The sequence below is a fragment of the Aquila chrysaetos genome, chromosome 2, assembly GCF_900496995.4.
Source record: "Aquila chrysaetos chrysaetos chromosome 2, bAquChr1.4, whole genome shotgun sequence".
Lineage (NCBI taxonomy): Eukaryota > Metazoa > Chordata > Aves > Accipitriformes > Accipitridae > Aquila > Aquila chrysaetos.
Window position 1 is genome coordinate 38,386,962 of NC_044005.1, and position 19,807 is coordinate 38,406,768.

The 19,807-nt window shown below is 36.8% G+C and overlaps 1 protein-coding gene across 21 annotated transcripts in view; it reads left to right on the plus strand.

Moving 5' to 3' along the window:
• The window catches only part of RAD51B (RAD51 paralog B), a 495,227-nt gene that overhangs the window by 47,733 nt on the left and 427,687 nt on the right, over positions 1-19,807 (plus strand). For all 21 annotated transcript variants that reach the window (XR_003925819.2, XR_003925817.2, XR_003925818.2 and 18 more), the window contains exons 5-7: positions 4,734-4,870; positions 9,764-9,883; positions 10,966-11,149. Coding sequence is in view for 12 of the 21 variants with exons in the window: in XM_030031133.2 (XP_029886993.1) it covers positions 4,734-4,870; positions 9,764-9,883; positions 10,966-11,149 (441 nt within the window). In the remaining 9 variants the exon portion in view is untranslated. The remainder of the gene's footprint in view (positions 1-4,733; positions 4,871-9,763; positions 9,884-10,965; positions 11,150-19,807) is intronic.

Here is a 19,807-nt window from a genome sequence, read left to right on the forward strand (position 1 = left end):
TTTTTTTTTTTTTCATTGCTAGAGGCTGCACTATTTTTTTTGGTGGTGCATTTTTTTTTTTTTCCCCAGCATGTCAGGTAAGTGAGAAAAGGAAGGAATTAAAAGATTTGGTGACCCTGTTTTCCTTTAAAAAAGCAATTTTTTTTTTTTTTTTCCCCAGGAAATCTGGGAGAATTGTTGGCTGGATTTTACAGTGGGAAAGTTGCAGTGTGGTTTTTTGGTCAGAGCACAAGGTGCTGAATCAGGAGACTGTCCTTTTAATACTCACTCACTCTAACTTTACCAAGTCATTAGTTTTTTATGAAGGTACAATAAGCATTTAGGACAAGTGTGAAGCATATAGGCATGAGAATGACTTTACGGAGCTTTTACATATGAATGTGACTAACTTATGCAATAAATATGTAATGCCTTCTTTTTAAAAAAAGACTAATTAAGGCCTGTATTATATGTGCATACATTGCAGCGCTACAAGTTGCGTATCTGTCTGTAACCTGAAGACCAGGTGGAATGGCTCTGGAGCGCTGATAGACTTTAAGCTTGCTGATTGCCATGTTCTTGGCATTGCTCTAGAGGGAGATCCGGGAAAAGCAGTGGCTGACATGGTGGGAGTTTTACTGGAGTTTAGCTAACCTTTGACTTCTACGTTTTGGTTTGGGTTGGTTTTTTTTTTTGAAAGTAAATTCCGTAAGCAGTGTATCTCAAAACAGGGATGTCAAATATCATTTTCATGTGATGGTATAAAATAATGTTTTTCAGGAAGCAAATGCAAATGCTTAACTTTCCAGAGCTATCTGTTTTATAATACTCAGCTTGGTTAATTATCACAATACTCAATTTTTAATTTTTTTTTTTCAGTGTTTCCTTAAAATATTTGTCTCTTTAGATACGAGAAAATCTGGGAAACTGTTGCTAAACTCTATTTTAAGAATGGTCATACTCCGTATGTATCAATGTATTTAAAGGTAGTTGGGGGAAATGAATACATTCAAAGATAGGCTGAACTTTTGTCTGATTGTAAATGAAGAGCACTGTGCTGGGAAAGGTGTTGCACTTCAAGTTTTGTCCTGAAAAAAACTTTTGAATGTTTAGTTTTTTGTTTTCTAACAGATTTTGGTTAACAATACAGACCTTCCTAATGCAGTTATCTTCAATAGGTGATCTCACCAAGGGACTGAGATATTGAGATCTGTACAAGGCATCTAGTGGATGAGATCAGAACTGCAAGCACTACATCTTACCAGCAGTAGCTTGGTCTTGGTTGCACCCTTGTGCCAGATTGACAATACTGATGCATATTAACTGTTTAATCAGAAATATTATAGAGAGAACTAGGTAGACCCCAGAAATTAGATGACTAACTTAAGAGATTAGAGGTATTTTTATGTGCCTTTTAGGTACTAAATGTGGAAAGCGATTAGGGCATGTGTTAGGGGTTTCTCAACGCATAAAGGCAGAGAACAATTAACTACGCAGTAACTGAGTTTCTCATTTAAAGCCTGTTCTGGAGATTTTTAAAAGCATTTTTGCAAGACTTATGAGACCTGAAGTAGTTTCAAAGGTTGGCAGCACTGCAAGTGTTCTTCAGTATGATTGTTAGATGAAATTTTAGTAGAAAGCTATCAAGTGTCTGCTGCTGCTGCTTTGATGCTGTACTGCAGCTTGCGAACGCTTTCAGGTCATGTTCTTTTTGGATTCATGTGATTTTGGAATTTAATAATTTTAATTTGCTCTTTTGCAACTTACTGGGGCATAGCTGACCAGCAGATTGCCCTTTGGTATTTTTATTATTAGGCAAATATTCTAAGTTTGAGAGAAGTTCTCTTCAAAAGTATGTTGTGTGCAGCATTTACTTCCTGACTGGTATGGCTAAATCATTTGCCTGTTACTTTACCCAGCAGTGAGGGTGGTTGGAAACTTGGAATTTGAGTACATGAGCCACAGGGTTAAGACTTGTGGTGGCATCTTCTACAGACAACGCTTCTTGCTTTTTGAGTGCCAGAGGGATTTGATTTGCATTACACTGTCTCGGACCACTTTTTCCCAAACCACTATTAGGTTTTAAGTTGGAAATTAAATGGTAGCAGAAATTTTGTGGTCAGATGTCAGAACTTTTGGCCAACTCCTCTGAGGAAAAATTAAAGTAATGACTTTGTGAATATTGAAGAGTTTAATCCCCTGGTAGCTGAAGAAAAATTAGCTCCTTGTGACTTCATCCAGACCCTACAGATGTGCCAGATAAAATATATAGCTTATTGAAAAATAAAAGTATATTTTATTAGGCAGAAAAAATTAAAAACTGTTGTAGTCTTTACATTTCTATCTGGGTGGACTTAATTTTTTTTTTTTCCAGAGCAAATTTAGAGTAAAACAAACTAAGCAAACTTTTTGCAGACATTCAATTTAAATTACACTAGAGGAATTTTAGAGTTTTGTTAACTAAGATTGTATTGTTCAAAACACTTGCTGAACCAGTGGTAACTACAATAAAATGTGGTAGTTCTTTAAAATTGTTCACTCTGGATTATTTAAAATCCCATTTTAATGCCCTTTAAAGGAATGCTGATAGAAGATGAAGTATTGTTGTCTTTGGGAATAGAAATTCTCTCTTGCTCCATTGGCTTACTTCCTTGTACTAGCTCATACTGCAAGATTCCCTGTCTTTCTCTGATATGATGCTCATATCCTCAGACATTTTTGCAGCATCTCTGCTGAATTAGCTCCTGCATCAGCCACTGAAATAAATGTTGATTCCAGTGCACCTCCCAGGCAAGGCTGAAACTACAAACGTTTTTATGAGGTCTCCTCACAGTTGTCCAAATGTTTTAATTTAACAGCTGGATTGATGCCCTCCCCTCATTCATTTCAAGTGTTCTTTTTAACTAGAAACAGCTGGTGAGATTCCTTGGCTATCACAGTCTAAGGAACATGTATTGCCTCTGCAATTTTTACGTATGCTTTGGGTTTGTATTAAAATGTGGCAGCTATTGTTGATAGGACATTTTGTAATTTAAGTACACTGGATGGAGGACAGGTAATTGCATAAATATGACTTGATTTGTGAACTGGAATTCACTAAATGCGGTGTGTGCTTCTAAACAAAAACAATTTAATGCTTCTCTGGCATTAAATCTTCAAGTAGATTGACTGATATGGCTTGGTTTTCAGTCTTTGTTTAAAGACAAAAGTGATAAAAGGCATTTTAACCAACTGTTAACAGTAGCTAATGTGTAACTGTAGCTAATGCAGTCCCTCAGTGTTTCCCTGTAAATTTTCTGTGCTTCAAGTCATGCAGCTGCTGCTTAAAACAAAACCATAGCAATATTTTAGTATTTTGTGGTGAAAGGGTGTTTGTACTTAAAAACAAACTATTGTGCATTTAGGCTCAAAAATCAGTTTGATTTTTCAATCTGTTGTAAGGTTTCTTTTTTAATTTAAAACAACAGCTCTGTATTTAAGCCTTTGTTTTGGCAGTACTAGGTGTTTTGAGGAGGTATGCTTCATTTTGCGGTTTAACTTTGCTGGAGAGTCTTACTTTTATCTTGCATTATTATTTAGTCCCTACTAGCATCAGAATGAACCCACCACTCTCTGCTTTTACTGCCTAAAGTCACTTCAAGTTTGTATTTGCTGTTTTTAAGCCCTCTTATATTTAAGATATCATCATCTCCCTTCCCAGAAGCAGTGACAATGTAATACTGTATTTAAAGATCCACTGTAGTGGTAATGAACATATGATTATCTGAACACACAGCCCAGCATTCATTTACAATCTCTGCAAGATCTGCAGTGGATAAAGAACAGCATACTGCCATCTCTAGTAGAAGAATCTTGCTCTCCGAAACTGGGGAATCTCATCAAACAGTGTATTCTTTTGATCCTTGTGGTTTTTCTTTTGGATCAAAATCATACTGGAACCATTTCACACAAGTTGAGTGTGCTCTTTTTGAATACTGCTTAACCGCAGTAGGCTTTCAGTAAGTGCAGGTGAAAGCTTAAAATTGGCAAGCTGGTCTGAATCATTAAATGGTGTTCATGTTGAGATATGGTAATAGGGAGTTAACACCAGTGACAAAACACATGCTGCATAGCAGAGTGTAGTCTCTGGGGCAGATAAAATCTGTTTTATGTATATATGTGGTTCATATTGAACATTCAGTCTGTACGGGATATAAGCAATTATCCTTGTGATTTCTAAGGGAGACCTGGTTGTAACCAAGGTAATGATGATTCCTAAGCAGTCATTTACAGGTGTGAGGTGTGAACTCATTAGCTCTGGACTTTGTTTTCAGCTCTAAAGGCCATTGATGTCATGTGAATGTCAACTGTGAATTTTCTAATTCTGCTGTATTTTAGAAGGTAGCACAGAGAGGGAGATGGAAGAGAACTAGGTGTGGCTCTAGGGAAGATCTTGTAAGAGGAGGGGGAGAATAGGGGACCTCAAATATGGGAGGTAATAAAGGATGTCAAAAGAATAAAAGTACAAGCATAATGCTGTGTCTGAAGAACAACTGTTTACTCTTCAGTGGATGAGTTTGCATGGCACAGGTTCAAGAATAACTGCAAGTTGCTCTTCGTGGGCTGCATTCCATCTTTTTGTGGCTGTCTCCTCCTTTGGTAACTGGAAGAACAGAATTTACGGAGTTTGGGCTGATGGGTCTTCGTTAAAAGTAGAATTAGGGTGAAATGAATGTGACATCTCTTGTTTATGTTATTCATCTTTTTTCTTCCAGATAACTAGCCCACCAGGTTGTGGCAAAACTCAATTTTGTATTATGGTGAGTGTTCTGGCTACACTGCCTGTAAGCATGGGAGGACTAGATGGGGCTGTTATATATGTTGACACAGAGTCTGCATTCAGTGCTGAAAGGTAAGATGCAAAATTCTAAAATACACACTTGCAACTTCTTTAGCACCTTTTATCTTGAAGCCTTCAATTATTTTCTGAACAATAATTAAGCATTTATAAAGTAAATACCTATGGTGGTTATTAAACATTCATCTGATATATGCAGTTATTCCATAGATGATGAAATTAATTTAATAGAATGGTTTGCTCATCTTCCTAATTTGTATGATGTTGCAGATTCCAATTGTGGTATGATGAGGTAGATGGCACACTCTCTAATTCATAAATGGTCTTAAAAGTCCTGTACCTGCAATCTTTCTTTGCAGTTTTGTTTATTGAGTTATCAGGAAGGTTTTGAGCATGTAAAGGCCCAGCATTTTGAGTACAAAGGAAATGAAGGTTTTTCTGTGAACAGTAGGACTGACACAGCCAGTTTTCCTTCAGATTTCTGTCCTGTTTCTGCTGAGTGGGGCCTCCTCGCTACAGTACTATATTCCCTTACCTCTATAACATCTCTTGTTCTTCTAGTATCTCCTGCTTTGCCCATGTGACCGAAACTGCTCAGCTGTGTACTTACAGTATCTTCTAACTGCTGAATGGACAGGAGGCACTATATACTGTATCTGCTTGAGAGTTACAGATGTGTGTATGTGTTGGTTACCACTCTTCCCATGTTAACTGACTAACTGTTGAAATAATTCTGCAGTATTTCATTAAAGGTAGCTGTAATTTACTTAGCTACCAACTTTTCTAAACCATGAAGATTTGATGTTTTTGAGATGTCTATTCCTTTCTCACTGTTGTTTTGAATTAGTGAGTTCAAAAGTTAAGGGTCTGGGGGAGGACAAGAAGTACAGTAGTCTCATCCTTGTTTGTGTAGAAAAATGGGCAGAAAAAGGTTCATTGAAATAATTTATATATTTCAGATGACTTGGTAGTTATACCCATGGCCTGAATCTGGAGTATCAAAGCAAATGTATTTGCATTGTTTAATCATTTGAAGTTATCATGGATGAGAAGGTGGGGTTTCTAACCCTGTTTTTGTCAAGTTAATTTCACAAAAGTTTGAATTACTTTAAGCCGGAAGTGGAATATATCAAAGAAAAAAAGCTTCAAGCAATGGCTCTGCCAAGTATGGTGCTCCCTTCTTACATACCACTTAATTTTTATTTCAGGTCCCTGAAATGTAGGTAGTAAAAAAGGGTAGGACCTAATGGGTGAGTTAAGACTTGTTGCTTAGAAGCAAATGCTAAGGAAAACAGGTGAATGTGAAAAAGAAACTGCTGAAAATAGAGTAGGATGTAGAAAGGAAATGTGGTAAAAATAACATTATTGCTAAGGATAAGAATATTTATGTATTGAATCATATTTAGTATTGCTCAGTTGGAAATGATAGCTAAACACAGTTTCAGCAGACAAGCTGTATCTTACACTTTGTGTTGCAACCTCTAAGGAGCAGCACCAGCAGAGTGAGGAAAGTGCTTATCCCCTCCTACTTGGTACCTGTTAGACTACATCTAGATCCTGTGTCCAGCTGTGGGCTCTTGGTATGAGAAAGACATGACAAACTGCAGGGAGTTCAGCAGGGGACTACCAAGATGGTTGGGGGCTGGAGCACCTGCCCTTTGTGGAGAGACTGAGGGCTTGCTCAGATTAGAGAAGAGAAGGCAAGGCTTTGGGGGATCTAACAGCAGCCTTCCCCTACCAATGAGGAGGCCATCAAGAAGATGCCGCAGTGGCGCATGGCAGGGAGACAGCAGGCATACATTGAAATCCATTTCTGTCCTGATATATGGAGAAGTTTTTTTCACCATAAGGACAGTCAGGAATTGGAAAAGGTTGCCCAAACAGGTTGTGCTGCCTCCATCCTTGGAGGCTTCCAAAATACGACTAGATAAAGCCTCAAGTAACTTGTTCAGACTTCATAGCTGACACTACTTCGAACAGGATGTTGGCCTGGAGATCTCATGAGTTCTCTTTCTAACCTGAATTTTTTTATGATTATGTAATCCCGTATTATTAATAGATGGCAAGTAGAAGAGATTTTTTTGTTGTTGTTGTTCTAAACACTTCAGATAAGAGGGCAAATACTCATTTAATAGCAGTGTATTTTAAAGGGGTTAATGGAGACTTTTAGATGGCACTATTTTTATTTAAAACTCAGAAGTTTCTACAGAAAGCCTGAGAAGAGTGTTTGTATCCCTGCTGCCTTTTCGGGCTGAGAGTTGCTGAATTGTAGTTGTCATACTGGCTATAATGCTGTGCTGCTTCTAGAAAGGTACTGCATAAAGCTGGCTAATTTCTTTTGCTGAAAGGCACTTCTCTTTTGTCATTTTGCCTGGCAGGTCTTGCTTCAGGGCAGGGAGCATTTTGCTTCCACAAACTTTCATAATCTTATTACTTATTCTCTAACATCACAGTTTAGTTCAATCTAATAGCAATGCTGAGAAGAGTGATCAGAATTGAGGCTGGTCTTCTAAGATATGCCACTGGCTTCTGTAATTTATGTATTTTTCTCTTGTGTAAGAGAAAGCTGTAACAGTGCAGATGGTATCCATCATTAAGCTTTATCAGAACATGGACACTAGGACAGGTAGATGGAATGGCTGTCGTCAGTCTGAAAATCAAAATTGTCATCGTCAGTTTTGTAGCAATTCAACTCTAGCCAGCTATTAACTGAAAATATACCAGGCTTATATAGAAAGTCTGAAAATGATTTGTTTGGTTTGCTTTTCTCTCTAGCCATACTTATTGCTTGTGAAAAACACTAGATGCAAATTTCTGTGAACCAAAGCTGAGAACAAATGGATTTTCCACCCCATGGGCCTCTGCCCTGATTGCATGTTCTGTGCAGTTTTTGGTCTCACCATGACAAACAGGATTTAGATCTTAAAGAACTTTGAACCTCCATGGAGGTCTGTGAATAGTACTACAATCTTACAAGATTTTGGCATGTCATTTTAAGTCAGTCTGTGTGATGATGTTGTTTGTGATGATGTTCTTTGTGATATACATGTCCATTAGGAAGCATACTGAATCTTATTTCATGCAGACCATTGAATGACAGATCACTGTTGCCCAAATGGTCTGCATGATTAATTGTGCAAATGGAAAGACAAGATTGTGTCCTTCGAAGTTCTGCAGGGCAAGTTTAGATGTAATAAGTAATGTATCTAATGAATAAGATTCAGGCTATTGTAATGAAATTGCTTGCTCAGGATAGGTATATCAACATTCAAGCTTAGTGTTTCTGTTTTTAAACCAAATAAAACTGATTTAAAAGAATTTTTCTAAAATAGCTTTAACATTTTGGGTTTTAATGAAAGGGGCCTAAATAAAAAACATCAAGATAACCAGTAAGTTGTGCCCACAGGTATCATCCACTAGATGCCACTCTTCTCAAGCTATAGGCAGTGGAATATGTCTGCTTAAAATACAAACAATTAAAGTATTTTCTGTTATTAAAAATTAAAATCTTCACTGTGGAAAAAATTGACGGTGTTCAGGTTGTAACTGTGAGTTTCTAAGTTAAATTCTTGGATCATCTATTTAAGGACCTAGATAAAATTGCCTTGTGTTCAGAGGGGTGGAACTTCTTTCCACTGACTTCTGAAGAGTTTGCAGGCAGTCAGCATTTCTAAAACGTATACCATTTAGTGTCCTCAATGATTTTATGTGTAAAATCTCATTTAACTGAAAATGTTGGCCTGTCATCAGGTCATTGTTTACTTTTACATCTGTGCGAGAGTTCTTTTCAAAGCATAGTTTCTGAATATAAAAGTATTTTGACAACAAATAATAAATATCCAACTTCCTCTGACTTCTTTTGGTGTTATCACCAGTTATCTGATACGCTTCCTTAGTCTCCTGTGATAATAAACAGTGGTATGCTTAACAATTGTAATTCAAGGTTTTGAAGGGTCATGAATTTGCTAATAAGGTAATGGAGAACACTTAATCATGGAATCCCACATTCAGTTCTATCAGTGAAGCACCCACTTAAACTGTTCAGTCATTTCATTATATCAAGTCATGCCAGTTGTACCTGTGCTATCTGAATGAATGGATGTTCGGTTGTAGCCACCTGGCAGCTGGAGCCTCAGTCACTTTGTGACACAATGCTGTTTGTTTTTTTTTTTTCTTCTCTGTTCTAAAAAGTATATTTTCTTAAGATTTTATAAGCCCTTTTTACAAAGAGGTAACTGGCACAATGGAAATGGTTTCAGTGATAAAGTCTCCCATCCAAATGACCTTGTTCTTGTTTTTAAGGAGATATTATCTGTGAAAAGATTTTCACTTTGGCAGGTGTACTTTCCATACATGTATTGCTTGTATAAGTACTTGCAGTCGAACTGGGCTCTGTTCTTTGCAGTCCTGCTTCCCTGTTGGCTGGATCTTGTAACGGATCTTCTGTTTGTTAACAGCTTATTAAATTTCTGTGGCAGCACAAGGTCCACTTTATGATTTCACTGCAAGATAAAGGTGGAAGGGAAGATGGTTGGAGTTGGAGAGTACATTTGTCTAAATGAAAATAATATTTATATATAATAACTAAAACAGGAGAATGCTTGGTCATTGAGTGGAACCTCTTGTACAAAACTCAAAGAACTTTGCATTCAGTAACTATAAACTTTGCAGTTTCCTTCTAGAGGAGATATGTTGTTTCTTTACGTACAGACACATTGTCTTTACCTAGTGTACCATTGACTCTAGCATCACTGGGAAGAGAAACTAATTGTTCTGACTTCCAGTATTTCAGTCTGACTGCTAAAGTATTCTTCTCCTTTGAAAAAGATTTCCAGTATTACTTGGTATCTGCTTATCATCCAGAGGTTTGCTTTGTGAATACTTGATGCCTTATTATCCCACATTATTTCTTTTGCAGTGTTATGCCTTCTGGTTTTTTTTTGGTAGGTTGATTGAGATAGCAGGAAACAGATTCCCTACTTATTTTGACTCAGATGAAAAGCTGTTCTGCATGACCCGTAGCATTCACCTGTATCGAGAGCTGACCTGTGGCAGTGTACTGAAGAGGTATTCTTTTCCAGAGTTTAAAAAAAAAAAAGACCATTTTGACTGGATTGTCTAGAACAATATTTGTTTTATATCAAAATCTTATGAAGTGTAATTCATTTATTTGAGGCCTTTTCATGTTGATAACAGCATGGTCTCTAACAAAGTAAAATTGCTACAGAAAGACTGACATTGCTTTTTTCATTTCATAGCATATGACTAATCCAGTTGATGTTTTTTAATCTCTGATAGACTTTCTATATGATCTGATCCTTGTAAGCCTTTAAAGGGGAGTGTTCATGTGACAGGTTTTGTCTTGGCTTGGGTTGTGGAGAGACCATAGTGTAAGAGTATAAGTTTTTCATGAAATAGGAGTTTGCTCCTCCAAAGCACAGTTTACTTCCAGGAAGACTGGGACCCCTCCAGCAGTGGGAGGAAGAAATTGTTTAACAGTCATCAGCCTGAATGGTGTTGTTGGCAGTGTTGTATTGTCATGTTGTTACCTTATGTTAATTTGTGAACACATTTTGCAATGAAAATGAATTAAGTTATATTTTAGCATCATCCTGTGTATTTTATTTTAGTGGGAGAATTATTCTAAGAATAGTTTCTTCTTGTAGTGCAGCTTTATGAGAGAAGAGCTAGTAGCATATTATCAACGGATTAGGTTTGGCATACAGTCTCTGGAAGCATACAGAAATGGATTTGACCTTCTGCATACATAGACATCAAGGATTCTGGTGTTGGCAATGGGTCACTGCTACTGTAAGCAAAAAGGCACAGTTACAATGTCCACTTAACTTGCTGTCTCCCATTCAGGGGTTGTACAGCATAGTGTTGCTAACTAGAGATTCTTCCAAACCTGGAGGTTTGGAAGAGGTCCTGCCTTGGTTTATGTGGCCCACTGGAGCCTCAGATTCCTTTCCAAATCTCTTCAATACATTCAGATATTAGTGGAGGTGATGCTTGAGGGGGAAAAAGAGGGGCTGACTTTCAGCTTATTAAAGTAAACCTTTATTTAAACAATTTCAGAGTTATAAAATGGTTCTATTGTGTAAATAATGTTATCAATGACGGGGTTTTTTTTGTTTTTTCTTTTTTAGGATTATGTCTTTGGAAGAAGAAATTATTTCAAAGAAAGTTAAACTTATAATAATTGACTCTGTTGCTTCAGTTGTCAGAAAGGAGTTTGACACAAAACTCCAAGGCAACCTGGCAGAGAGAAGTAACTTCTTGGCTAGAGGAGCATCAGTGTTGAAGTATTTGGCAGAGGAGTTCTCAATACCAGTAAGTTCTTCCTCCTTTCCTAAGTTTTTGCCTTACAGTATCAAGTAATAAAATCTGAGAAGGAAGAAAATGACAAGATGATGAAAACCACAAAAAGCTTCTAGCAGGAATCTTCAAGCAGGTACCATTTGGAAAATAGTTGGGGAATGGGGGAACAGTAACTGTTCTGCTTGGTGGTTTTTGTTGTTTGTATTTTTTTTAAGTTTTTTTTATTTAGGGCTTCAAATAAGGGTTTACAATATTCTCCATCTGTGTTTCAGTGCTTTGTTTTCTATTTTTTTTTCTTTAAATCTTGTATCTTATTTTGCTGCCATTAGATATTGCTTACCCTGATGGTTCCCTTCCAATGCAATGCTTACTCTAACTAGTGCATACTCTGACTAGTTGGAGATCTTTTTCTGCCTCTGTCCCTTCTACTTAAGTGTCTAGAATCTCAAAAGGCCTTATGCGCTGGAGCGGTGTAAATTCCTTTTGTGACTGATAATGTGTGCTAATTAATGCAGAAAGGAAGGTAACAGCTCAGTAAATCCTTGTCTGTGGACTTGACCATAAAATACAAAGGAAGACACGGACACTCAGTGCAGGGACTGGGTGGAACTGATTGAAAAGTTCTTTAGAAGATGTAAGCTGCATAAATGTGTGTGTTCCTTCATTATGTAATCCATGGAGGATCATATCAACTCAAAAGATGTTACTGAGACTCAGCTCTTGGAAGTATTTCCTAGTATGGGTAACCTACTTGTCACTCCAGTGTAAGAGAGAAACTGTGGCAAGAACTTGGGTAAGACTGGTGAGGCCTTTTCCCTCTGACGCTCCTGAGGTCACAGCAACTATCGTACTAGAAATATACATGTCAGAGGTGTGGAACTGGCTGACTTAAGAGGAATGGCTTTCCTTCTGCTGTGTGATTTCTAAAGACTTTTGATGGAGAGGATAAAACCCTGCGTACATGCCTTCAAAGTTCAGGTCAAAAGCTAGCGTCCTAGTTAGTGCACCCAGTCATGTTTATAGCGCTTTAAAAAGCCGGGAAAGAATTGTGTGTTAAGTATGTACACTCTCATATTTTGGGGAAATAATATGCAGCCCTTTGAAAAAGGGGAGAAGTTTTATGGGAAGATACTATTTTTCTCTATTTCTCTATTTTCTTCTCCCTTAGACACTCCCTGCTCCCCTCTCCACCTTCATTAAAATGGTGAAGCTGGGCTGGATTGCAGTGTCTGACAGTTCAGGCTGCTGCCCTGCTGACAGTCAGAGGGACAGTGTTGATATTCACAAAAGTCTTAGAGTTGGACAGTGTGAAGTAGCCTAAGACTGTGATCCTAATTCATCCTATGTAAGAAGAAAAGAGAGCTTGAATGTTTAAAGGTTTCCATTATGTTAAAGCTAACGTGTTTGCTTTGAGGTGTTGGCGATACCTGGTGTGCTGGTCTGTCCTTCTCACTGTGAACACTTTGATAAGAAGTTCTGGGATTTTGGGCAGGAACTTGTGCTCTTGGTCACAGCTCTGTCTTTGTTAATTGGTCCGTGAGATATATTACCTTTTAAATAAAATCTTTAAAGATCCATGTAACTACACAGATTGAAAGCTTGTGTATTTTTAAAACACCTATTGATTAGGTTTATCAATTTATTCAGTGGAAGTCCAACCATGTTTTCATTTACTGTCTTCTTTAACACACATTCCTTGTGGGTTGGTTCCAGAGTATTTTAAAGTTTAAAGATTTGTTTAATTTTATGTTACAAAATAAACTGTAGTAACTCCTATTAGTTAAGAATTTTAGGAGGGCCTTGGCTAGGTAAGGCTGTGTATGCGTAACATGCAAAATCCAACATCGGAATATGTTATGCATCTGCAAGTGTTGGTGCATACTAGAGATAAGTCTGCTGTTGCATACATTGCATTAACCACTGCTACTTGAGGTTACGGAGTATCCAAGGTTCTAATTGGAAATAACTGTGCTGGAATTATTTCAAATGTTTTTACTTACCTAGAAAATCACAAATATAAAATTGGGACTAAAAGAACATTACTAAGGTTGCAAAGTGATTTAGATCACTAATAAATTGGACATGTGACGCAATATGTAACACTTACTTCATGGCAGAATCAGTGCAACTAAACACTGAGTTGAGAAACAAGTAAGGGGACTCAAGTCTGAGACCCTGAAAAAGATTTGGGGTTGATGACTGATAGGAGTTGAACTTGGAAGTCAACGCTTTTGGCTGTAGCTAAAAGGTCTGGTGAAAAACTTCAAGTAGTTGAGCAAGGGAATCGGAAATAAGGAGTTTGTGTATTATCTATTTAGCTATAACTGTTACTGGAGCAGTATGTCTGGTGTTAACAGTCCAGGGAGGATCGTGAAAAATAGGCTTCCAGGAATAAATAGCCTTGGAAATGGCTGGGAGAAGGGGAGGGCAGTCTTAGTAATTAAGACGTAAGGTGCTTACTTTGTTTAGCTTAGCTAAGGAAATGGTAAGGGTTTCTTCATTAGTCAGTATGTACCTACTTGAGGAAGAGGTATTTGATAAAACCAACTTTCTCTTCAGCTGACAAAGATATACCACAGTTCTGTGGTTGGAAGCTGAATTAAGCAAGTTCAGACTTCAAATAAGGGGTGTGTTCTTACTGTACTAATTAATCATTAGAATGCATTACTAAACATAAATGCTTCTTGTCACTGAGTATTTTTAAATGAGCTTTTTTTCCCCCCATTTCCTAAAAAGGAAATGGGTTAAAATAGGATTAAATTTTGGGAAACCCTGTATGACCATGTTATGCTGGAATTCAAATGAGTTTAATGCAGTTCTTTCTGTTGGTGTTATAAACTCTCTAGCTGTTTATAATTGTGTGTTCATGGTGTCAGGATATCGAGTTTGATGTGCAAAAGTGACTAGAATTCATAGCTTTTACCGAACTAAAGGGGAGATGTTTCGAACCCAAGTAGCTCTATATGGTATGAAGTATTCAGAAAAAAGCTGACCTTAACTGCCTCAAAACTGATGGTCATTGTTCAATAACCTCTCTGCACCTCTATTTTCAGTTTGTAAAATGGGAATAACAGGGCTGTTAGTTGTCAGGATGCTGTGAGGATAGGATCATTACTGTTGAAAAAGCACTCGTACTGTGTCCATGAACAATGTGTGGATGCTTATTGGAAAGTAACACTTGCCATTCTCACTGTAAAATTTAAATAATGTGTAGTAAATGAAACCTTAATCCATCTTGTGAGATGAGAATAAAATATTAAATATATTCATTGAATGGCACCATCTTAGCCACTGAATGAAGCAAGTGAAAGTGTTGTGTGATTGTACATTTTTGCTTGACTTACTGATTTTTGAATTTTTTTGTTTGTAAAGTACAAAGAAACACAGAGCTTTTTTTTCTTGTATATGGACATTAGTAAAACATAAGTTGTTTCTAAAAGTGAAATATGATGCCTGATTTCCTTTTTTGATCCCTTCTTCCACCTAACTTAGCAGTAAGCCTGGTTCCATCCTAGGCTCTTTAAATCATGCCAGGGCAAGAGACAGCACAAGGTTTGGATCGCTTCTGGTCTATTGACAGGCCACCTGGCAGCCATACTGATGACTGAACAGCTACTGAAGCTTTTTCCTCCATGGGACACTATGTAACAGTGTCGCTTTTTCCCCTTCCCTGTGCACAGCTGTGACCAAACCCTACTTTTTTCTGCTGGGTTTGGTTGAAACTAGCCAGTCAGATCAAAAGTGATTGCTAGAAACTGAGAAGGATTATAAATCAAACAAAAAGCCCTTTATTTTTGAAATCCAGTGATTATGTAAACCTATATGAAAAGTTTACATTACATTTATCTGTTTTAGAGTACGTTGTACTTGAGAGCATTTGGATCTGAATGTTTTCTGTTACAAAGTGTGTTGATGCTGTCTACTGGATTACATATTTAAGCAGCAGTAATCAGTCCTATGTGTTTCCTGTCTAGTTTCCCAACTTCCTTAGCCTTCTTAAAAAGAATAGAATTTGGATTTTCTTTCTTCCCTTCTTCCATATTCATAGAAAACTATTTATTATTAGTAAGTGGTATTCAGTAAAAGTAGTTTAGTGTTCATGCTAGTTGAGAGAGAAATGATGTCTCCATTTCAGTGAACAGCTAAAACTAAAACCCCATATGACTAGAATTGTTCTTGAGATTTAACTGTTTAGCTTGTAAAAATGGTTATTTATAGAACCTGGTCTTCTAGTTGTTAGTACTTGAGCAAATGTGTGAAGCTACCTAAACATCTCCGTGGAAAACCCTCTAGAAGTGGCAGTTGCAAAACCAAACTGCTTTAAGCATTCTTTTAAATGTTAAATTGAGACTGAAGATGGAACTTGCTTTGTAAATCCCTAAGGCTAATCAAATTACAACACTGGCTGTCCTTTATACTTTTGTCTGGGTCGTGTTCTTAGATCTGTGAAGTGAACCTTTGTTATTTATGATAAGTATGTTGGTTATCATTACTACCAGAAAATGTATAATAGTATCTTTTGTTCTTTTTTTTTTTTTAAATTGTTCTTTCTGAGAATATGAAATAGGAGGAGAGACTTCCATCTCTCACTTGTGATTTAGAGTGCAAGTGAAAGACAAACCTTATTTAACTATTCTCTAATGCTTTTATTTGCTGTGCTAAATAAGTTAACAGTTTCCACAGATAATATTTTTTCCCCTTTAGATGTGACATGCACCATTTAAAAACTAAAAATTTGCTTTATCAGTATTGATAATACAACAGCAATTAAAGCTGTCACAGTCAATTTTCTTTTCACACTCAGTTCTCACATTTTTTGTTTCAGTGCTTCACACTCATGTATTCTGCTCTGTAAACTTTATACCCAAGACTTTAATTTGCTTTGGAAAGCCAAATGTTTAGCTAAATATATATTTGGTTTTAGGTTGTGTAAGCTTTTTCTTCTCAAAATCAATTTATATGTGCAAATTACTTGACGTCTGCAGTGTCTTCTGCTGTCTTTGGTTAAGTGCATTTAATTGTATCATCTCAGCTTCCTGCAATAAAGTGTCTCAAGAGTGAAGTGCTTCTGGCAAAGAGAGAATATTCAAACTGTTAATTTTCTCTTTCTTTATAAGCAAGTATTTCCATTTGGCCTCATCCTTGCTTCTGTTTTATTCTGTTTCCATGTAGATGGTTGCTTGTCGGCTCCTATGCACCTTTTCTATTGCTGTTCTGATATTTGAAAATATTAGTTTATGCAGAGCTAAACAAATTCCCAAATGGAAGATTTCTGAAGAAAAGTTGTTTAAATGCCAGTTCCCTTTGAATTGGTAATAAATATGTAGAAAGTTTGGAAAAAATGGGTAGTTGATTTGTTGTTACAGTATATAACAAAACTGTATGCTGACTTTTCCAAAACCATGGAGATACAGTAGATTTCCAGGTGAATTTGTCTGTATCTGGACTGTATGCTGCTGAAATGCAAACTTTGTTTTTATACTTTGCTATTAAAAAGTATTTTTAATACCAGTGTTACAGAAACAGTAATTGAATTATCTTTGCAAGTTGTTCAAACTTAGAATAAGAAAAACTTTTCTCTGCTTCCAAAACTTAGAGAACTGGTTCCATTTTGAAGTTTTCTAAAAAGAGAAATATCTTATGTTATACCACATTGAAACATGTGTTTCTTTAATGAGGAGCTAACTTTATCAGAAGAAAACATTTTGGAACTGAGTTACTAGAATTTTACTAGCCATATTTAGGCCAGATGTAGTTCAAACAGTTTCTAGTGGTGAGAATTCGGTGGAAAGTATGGGTCGTTTTCTGTTGAGCTGCTGATACTTATGTAAAGTGTCTTGTTGCTCAAGTTTCAAGCGTATTTTATGTTTGTGTATGTATGTGAATTTGAATACCCTTCCCAACTTCTAATAGAAGGATATTTATATTTCTACATAATCACACTCAACTCCTGGCCATCTGCTTGCTGCAAAAGGTTGAGGTTTACTTATTAGTGTAATTCTCCTTTCAGTGTGGGGCTGCTACTTGCTTTGTGTGTCCTCCTCTGTCCCTCCCTCCCTTTCTACAGCTCTCTCTCCCTCCTCCCCTCTGTGTCCCCGCCCCCTGCCTCCCCCCCCCCCCCCCCCCCCTTCCATATGAGTAGCTTTGGTGGTTTTTTTTCATGAAGTCTGTATATTTCTCTAGGGAGCAGCATGAATGTTAAAACAATTTGTGACTATTGGCTTAGAAGATGTAGAATAGTGCTTCTGAACCTGCAGAATTTTATTAAGATAATTCACCAACTTCTTGGAGAAATGAGTTGTCCTATGAACTCAATAGGATGAAAAGATGTAGTGTCTTATGCTAATCATATTGTGAATGTTATCCACAGAAGCATAAATATTTAGAATAAGGTAGATATTGCAGAATTTGCTGACTTTTATTGTTCTGTATGAATTAAAGAAACATTGAATAGCCCTAACTTTGTTTTGAGCCACGGAAAACAGTAGTTAATTTGTTTTGTGAATCAGGAAAATTACTTCCAAAACTAACTTTCTTCTAGTAAAGAACAATTCTTGATCTCTTTAAGATATTTCACTCCCCCTGCACCAAATTCAAGTTGGTGTTCATGTCCTCATTAAATGGTGAACTGAGCAGCATTAGAAAATTATGTTTGCGCTAGCTATATCAGAACTTTTGGTTTCAAACATATTCTCTTTTGGTGCAAAGAGGAATACCTAACCTTGTTCAGTGTGCTTCATCAGTTTAAGTAACATAGTTTGTGAAACAAACAAAACATTTTATGTTAAGATTCCTCCCATGTTATACTTAGCAGTATTTTCATACCCAGAACTGAGTCTACAGCTTGCTTTAATTAAATATTCAAGTGTTACCCTTTGTTTTCTTACAAAAACCTGCTTAAAAAACAAGTATCAGAATTTCACATATATACGAACACTGCAGTTTGTAAAGTGTGGTTTGGAATGAATTTTAATTTGTGTTATTGTTTAATTAGGAAAACAAAATGGTTAAAGGGGACTTGCAGACCAGAGTTCGTTCTTTGCCCTCGCTAAAACTTCATAAACCCAGTTTTTGCTGGCAGATTGTTTATGTTTCAATTATCCCTATGCTCCACAGTACTGAGCAAAAAATAGTTTTGATAAAAGGGAGTTAATTCAACTGCTAAGTGTCGGTACAGTGGCAAAGTTAGATGGTTTTGTCTTCTCGTGTGGCTGTTAAAAATTATTCTCGGAAGGGACAACTTTGTTTTAGTTTAAAATGACTGGTTAAAATGTAATTATAACTGTCTTCAGTACTGCTGCCATCTGTGTACTTTTTTATATGTGTCTGGAGAATATATGTTTCTGCAGTTTATGGCCCAACACAGTGTTCCTTTTGGACTGTCTCTGCTCATAAAATGTTTAATACTGCTGAGGAAAAGGAATGAGAAATGGTAGAGCTATGTTTCCTGTTTTCATGTGGTGATGAAGTATAGAAAAGGAGGTAGTTTAAAGTTATATGATACTGGATTTCAGTTTTCTTTTTCTTTTAAAGTATTCCCTCCATTGCTTTTTCCATTTTACAGTGCAAGTGACTTTGCCAAAAGCTATCATTCTGCACAATTGCACATATGAAATTATGAAGAAGGAAGGCACCAGTATTAATGTATAGGAGCGGGAACTGAGAGAAATGAGATTTTATTACCAGATTTGTTTTTGATCTGCTATACGATCATGGACAATGCTAGCTGTAAAGGAGGGCAGACACTTTCCCTCACATCTGCCTTGACTTGAATTTCTGAAGGACTTTATCCAAAATAAATTAGCAGTTTCTTGTGTCTTCTAACCCTCATTCTTGTTACACTTCTCTGGGTTCCTTTCAGCTGATTTTACGTCATCTTGAAAGTGAGGTGCCCAAAACTGAGAGAGTATTCCAGATGAATCTCTACCAATGTTTATGGAGAAGGATTACTTCTCATGCCTTGCAGGACATCCTCTTGTTTATGCATCATAGTACGCTGTTTGCTTTCTTTGCAACAGCCTGATGTCATTTACTTACCATTCATTAAAACCCTGGATTCGCATCTGCTGACTTTCTTACTTAGCTAGTTGTTCATACTTCTAATGTGTTGTTTTTCCTGACTTGTCAAGATGGTTTTGAATTCTAATCTTATATTCTAGTGTGCTTGCAGTCTCCTCCCTGCTTTCGCAAGGAAAATGATCATTCTTTCTGTTATAGATTCTTGGTGTAACTATTGGATAGAACCAGACTTCGAGCAGACTATACCATTTTGTTCAATAAGAGACCTTTAAACCCTGGTAACTGCTATGTTTCATTTTCCAATAAACTTTGCATCTAACCTGTAATAGACTCATCTAGGTTATATTTCTCCAGTTTGAGTAACAGACCTATATAAGATGTTCTACTGCTAAAATAAAAATACAGTATTTGTTGTCTTTTTTTTTTTCTGCCCTGTCATGTTGTTACTCCGTGTGTGCGGTAGAAAACAACAGTAACTGTACTGAAGGGCTTTTATGCCTTCTATTGGGAGTTTAGGGTTTGGCAAGATGTGCTGTTTTGACTGTGTGAAAAATTGCCTGAAACTTTAGGCCAATAATCTATTTGTGACTTTGCAGAGAAGTACGTGTGCTTTGAGTATTCCATTCTTTTTGCATGTTTTCTTTTGTCTCC